The 5,001-nt window shown below is 44.2% G+C and overlaps 1 protein-coding gene across 1 annotated transcript in view; it reads left to right on the top strand.

Annotated features, from left to right (window-relative positions):
- Positions 1–212: 212 nt before the first annotated feature.
- Positions 213–5,001, top strand: part of LOC108546167 (homeobox protein Hox-B1a) — a 40,932-nt gene continuing 36,143 nt past the window's right edge. The window contains exon 1 of the mRNA XM_017898111.1: positions 213–1,525. Coding sequence (XP_017753600.1) covers positions 559–1,525 — 967 coding nt within the window. The 5' untranslated portion in view covers positions 213–558. The remainder of the gene's footprint in view (positions 1,526–5,001) is intronic.

Genomic DNA, 5,001 nt, shown 5'->3' with positions numbered 1-5,001 from the left:
TCCGCTTTTTCTCCGGTATTCGCGCGAATAACGACGCGTTCCCGCGTCCACTGGCATGTCGCGGATCTGCCTCGGGATCTCTCGCGTGTTCTCCCTCTGATAGAGGATACTCCCGTGAGCCGTGATCCGTTAGATAAAATCGACATTGACGTTCTAACTACGCTTGGAACGTTGAACTGAGAGAAAACAATCTATCAGGATGCCTACGAAGTGGTTAACCATTCAAAGCGAGTGAAGCGCCATTGGCAATACTCTCCTTGGACTTTTAGCGGGAAGTGTGCACAACCTGTGATAACCGTGTAACTCGTAACCCAAGAAAGCTGCTACTAAAGCTCACCATCGACCACTATACGTGACCCATCACCGACACAGTCTAAACAGTGTACGGACCAAAGGTGGTAGCCACCCATCGCGATGTAACCTAATTGCCAGAGTAATCCCAAGTACCAAACTGCTCTCTGCCGCCCGTTCCCTCCGCAAAGAGTGCGCGCACCGAAGGACACGCTGGTAGCCGGGCAGCAGGTGGCCAATTGATGTATTCGCCTCACCGCCACGAGGATGATGATGATGGACATGGGCATGTACGGAACTTACGGCAAGCCTGACTCATACCCCAACTACGTGTGCACGGGTCAAGGGAATCATCATCATCATCAGCCCGTGTCCGTCGGTGGACACGTGCCAGTCCCGGCCTCGCCGGAACTCGCTCCGGCCCACTACTTCCCTCAGACCGCGGTGTCGCCTTACTCTTCCTCTTCGTCGGAGAGCTTCCTAGCGGCAGAGTCCGCCGCGTCCTCGGGCACGCCTCCGCAGGGCTTCTACTCGCCGTCGGCAGCCGTCCTGCACGAGGACGGTTCCACCACCGCGATCATCTCCTCCGAGAATGGCCTGAGCTACACGAACCTAGACTACGCTACGTCCTCGGCCACGTCGTCCTACACCGGCCAACAGCACCAGCACGCGAACGGGTCGCACGGATCGGTGGACCCTCACCAGAGTTACCACGTCCAACAGGCAGCCTACAGAGACGACCATCATCACCATCACCATCCCGCTTCATCCTCGGGGAACGGTCTTCATCAGGGCTCGATGATGACCGCTGGCCACTCGAGGACGGAGCACGAGCAGCAGTTGCATCATCAGTCTTCTAGTCATCACCATCACCATCACCACCATCACCACGAGCCCGACTACCAGCTACCAGTCGCTGGAACCACCAACTATCTCCACCAGCTGCCAACCACGGAGGACTCGCTCCACTATCACTCCCAAATCCGACAGAACGACTACACGGGACACCCGGCTGGTCATTATAAAGAGGAAAACCCGGACCCATCGTGCTATCACGTGCTCCAACAGACGGGACACCCTCAGCATCCGCATCAGCACGGACACCATCACCAGCAGCACCCTCACGGACACCATGCTCCGCCGCCGCAGCAGCAGCAGCAGCAGCAGCAGCAACAGCCTCACGTGCCCACGTACAAGTGGATGCAAGTGAAGAGGAACGTACCCAAACCCGTCGGTACGTAGACATTCGATGATCCATTCCGAGTTGCTGAAACTGGTTCGACTAGCTCCGATTAGTGCTGCGTGGAGGCGGTAGCAGCTCGTTAGCTTCTGTTTATCGGACGGTTGCTCTAGGCCCGATAGCCTAGCTGGAGAATCGTGCCTGTCCACTATTTCGATATCTATCTGCTGGGAAATTAATGGTCGATCGGGAAGCCTGTCCTTCGGAAGGGCTGCCTTTGAACGGATCAAGGGATCTCCCGCTTCGACGACTCTATTCGGGGTATTGTTGGTCAGTGCCGATGAGAAGTGGCTCGCTCCTCTTCGTTCTCGACGCGGTTCGACCACGTGGCTCGGTTATTTTAACGCTCGTGTCGTGTCAGCAAGCTTCGCTTCTGACTCAGGTTGCTAGAGAAACCCGTGAATTTTTCGTGGCGCCGAACTCGTTGAACTCGTGAAAGTTTAACCTCTGGATGAATGCTTGGTCTCCTATTTGGTTGCAGAAAAGGAACAGCAGGCAAACGTGTTTTTTCCTTTCCATAAACTTCTCCGCGGTTCCTTACCCCGTTATTCACCGCGAGTTCTTGGAAGAACAATTTGTAGCGTTTAAGTGTCGCGACACGACCCAATTGCCGCTCGTTGACGACACTTTACGCGAGTTCGTGCATCTCGAATGGCCGTCGCTGCCTCTGGGACCGTGACGCGGTCCACTCGGCCAGCCAAGCACAGAGCTTTTCGCCTGGGTGGTGAATTCAATTAAGATTGACGGACAACTAAAATGTGACGTACTTGTTGGCCGACGACCTAGTGCCTTTGAAACGCAAACTATACGTAACGAGATTAATAAAACGTGACACGTAATTCCGGTTCGACAGACATCATTAATCTTGCACGTGCTTCTCCTATCCCGATTATCCACGCCCCTGTCTTCGCGGCACTGGCTTATCCCGACCACTCCCGTTATTCTTCGATTTATCGTTACGATTTATCGCAAGCGTGACCCGAGATGTACGGAATTTTCGAAACGCTTTTACGAAACAGTAAATAAAACGCGAGGATCGCGAGCGATCAAAGAGCAATAATCGATAAGGGAATTAATCCTCTTGAAATCAGGATGACAGGCGTTTCGACGATGATTTGCAACATCCACGGAGACACTTCAGATATCGGTTTGGCGACGATCATAATCCCATAGGCTATTGTGACAATTGTCTCGCGTGGAAATTGGGGAAGGTAGCACAGGGAATGGAGATAGGTTGAAACACGGTAAATATAAATACGGTGTTCAAATAATGTCGAAGTAGAAAGGAGACACCTAGATGGGACATTGCCAGGTACGAATCAAAATTTGATAGAACCCAGGAACGATAAGAGGGCTCTCGGAGATAGAGAATTTATCGGTGTTTATACTGTCCACGGTTGAGCTATTTAGCCGGTGTTTACGCCTATGCGACAGTCGTAAACGAGCCCGATAAGATTATGCACACGAAAGCACCGCGTTGCGGAAGATATCCTGAGCTTTTACGAGAATATCGTAGCAGGGCGACCATAAATCAACCGCTCGCGAACCGCTCGTCGCCTATCTTCCACCTCTACAAACCGCTTTCGATTATTTCACCGGGATAGGTATCTGGCTGTTTGATTCGTGCAAGCGGGTTCGAAGACTTCATCCAAGTACCGTGGAAAATTGATTTATAGGGATCGAGAATGATTTTTGTTGATATTACAGGATAATTGTTGCTGTCATAATCTTAGATAGTAAAACACTGTCAAATTTTTTATTTTTCTTCGAAATTCAATTGCAACTTTCTCATTTTTACATGTAGAATATTTAAATTATCAAAATTGATTTTCAGTAGGTCCCAAATTGGTCGATATTTTGCGATATTTGTAGAATTTTTAGGTCGATGATCACCATCTTGGTTTCTTCACATTTTTTAATTTAAATTTTCGTCGAAATTCAATTGCAACTTTCTCATTTTTACATGTAGAATATTTAAATTATCAAAATTGATTTTTAGTAGGTCACAAATTGGTCGATATTTTGTGATATTTGTAGAATTTTTAGATCGATGATCACCATCTTGGTTTCTTCGCATTTTTTAATTTAAATTCTCGTGCAGTTTCTACCAAAATCGATACGTCTTTGGGATCATTGTCGCTGTCATAATCTTTGATAAGAAATCAGCGTAAATTTTAAAAAATTTATCTTCGAAATTTAATTGCAACTTTCTCATTTTTACGTGTAGAATATTTAAATTATCAAAATTGATTTTCAGTAGATCTCAAATTGGTCGATATTTTGTGATATTTGTAGAATTTTTAGGCCGATGATCACCATCTTGGTTTCTTCACATTTTTTAATTTAAATTCTCGTGCAGTTTCTACCAAAATCGATACGTCTTTGGGATCATTTTCGTTGTCATAATCTTTGATAAGAAATCAGCGTAAATTTTAAAAAATTTATCTTCGAAATTTAATTGCAACTTTCTCATTTTTACGTGTAGAATATTCAAATTATCAAAATTAATTTTCAGTAGGTCCCAAATAGGTCGATATTTGTGATATTTGTAGAATTCTTAGATCATTGACCATTATTTTGGTTTCTTCACGTTTTTGAAATTAAATTCTCGTGCAGTTTCTACCAAAATCGATACATCTTTAGGACCACTCTCGCTGTCATAATCTTGGATGAGAAAGCAGTGTCAATTTTTTAAAATTAATTTTTGGAATTCAATTGCCACTTTCTTATTTTTATGTATAGAATATTCAAGTTGTCAAAATTAATTTTCAGTGGATCTCAAGTAAGGTGATGTTTCGTGATATTTGTAGAATTTTTAAGTCGATGACTATCATCTTGTTTTCTTCACATTTTTTAAATTAAATTCTCGTGCATTTTCAACCAAAATCGATATATCTTTAGGACCATTGTCACTGTCATAATCTTAAATGGGAAAGTAACGTCAAGTTGCAAGTTAAAATATTCAAACTGTCAAAATTAATTTTCAGTAAGTCCCAAATAGGTCGACATTTTGTGATATTTATAGAATTCTTAGATCGATGACCATCATCTTGTTTTCTTCGCATATTTGAAATTAAATTCTCGTTCTTTTTCAACCAATATCAATACCCCTATATATCAGGGTATTTAAAAAATTTTAATAAAATTTTCAATCTATTTCCAAATCATAAATTTCGTGTAAAAAAATTTTTTCCTGGAACTTAACCCTAATTCGCCTGATTTCTTCGCCATGATACCCAATGATTCGACATCAAAATTCGGATAAAAAGGTATTCGTTGAATCAGAAGCAGCTAAGTAAAAATTAAACCGAGGTTAAAGGCTTTATTTTATAAATACTTAAGTCTGACAAAATACTGACTCCGAATTTTTAGGAGGAAAAAATTCTCCCACTACATCTAGATCCTTTCAAGCCACGCCATAAATTTCCTACATCGATCTGAACAATATTCCTCGTTTCCTCCATCTTTCC

This window comes from Eufriesea mexicana, unplaced genomic scaffold (assembly GCF_001483705.2).
Source record: "Eufriesea mexicana isolate 0111107269 unplaced genomic scaffold, ASM148370v2 scaffold611, whole genome shotgun sequence".
Taxonomy (NCBI): Eukaryota; Metazoa; Arthropoda; class Insecta; order Hymenoptera; family Apidae; genus Eufriesea; species Eufriesea mexicana.
This window is presented reverse-complemented; position numbering and strand designations above follow the sequence as displayed.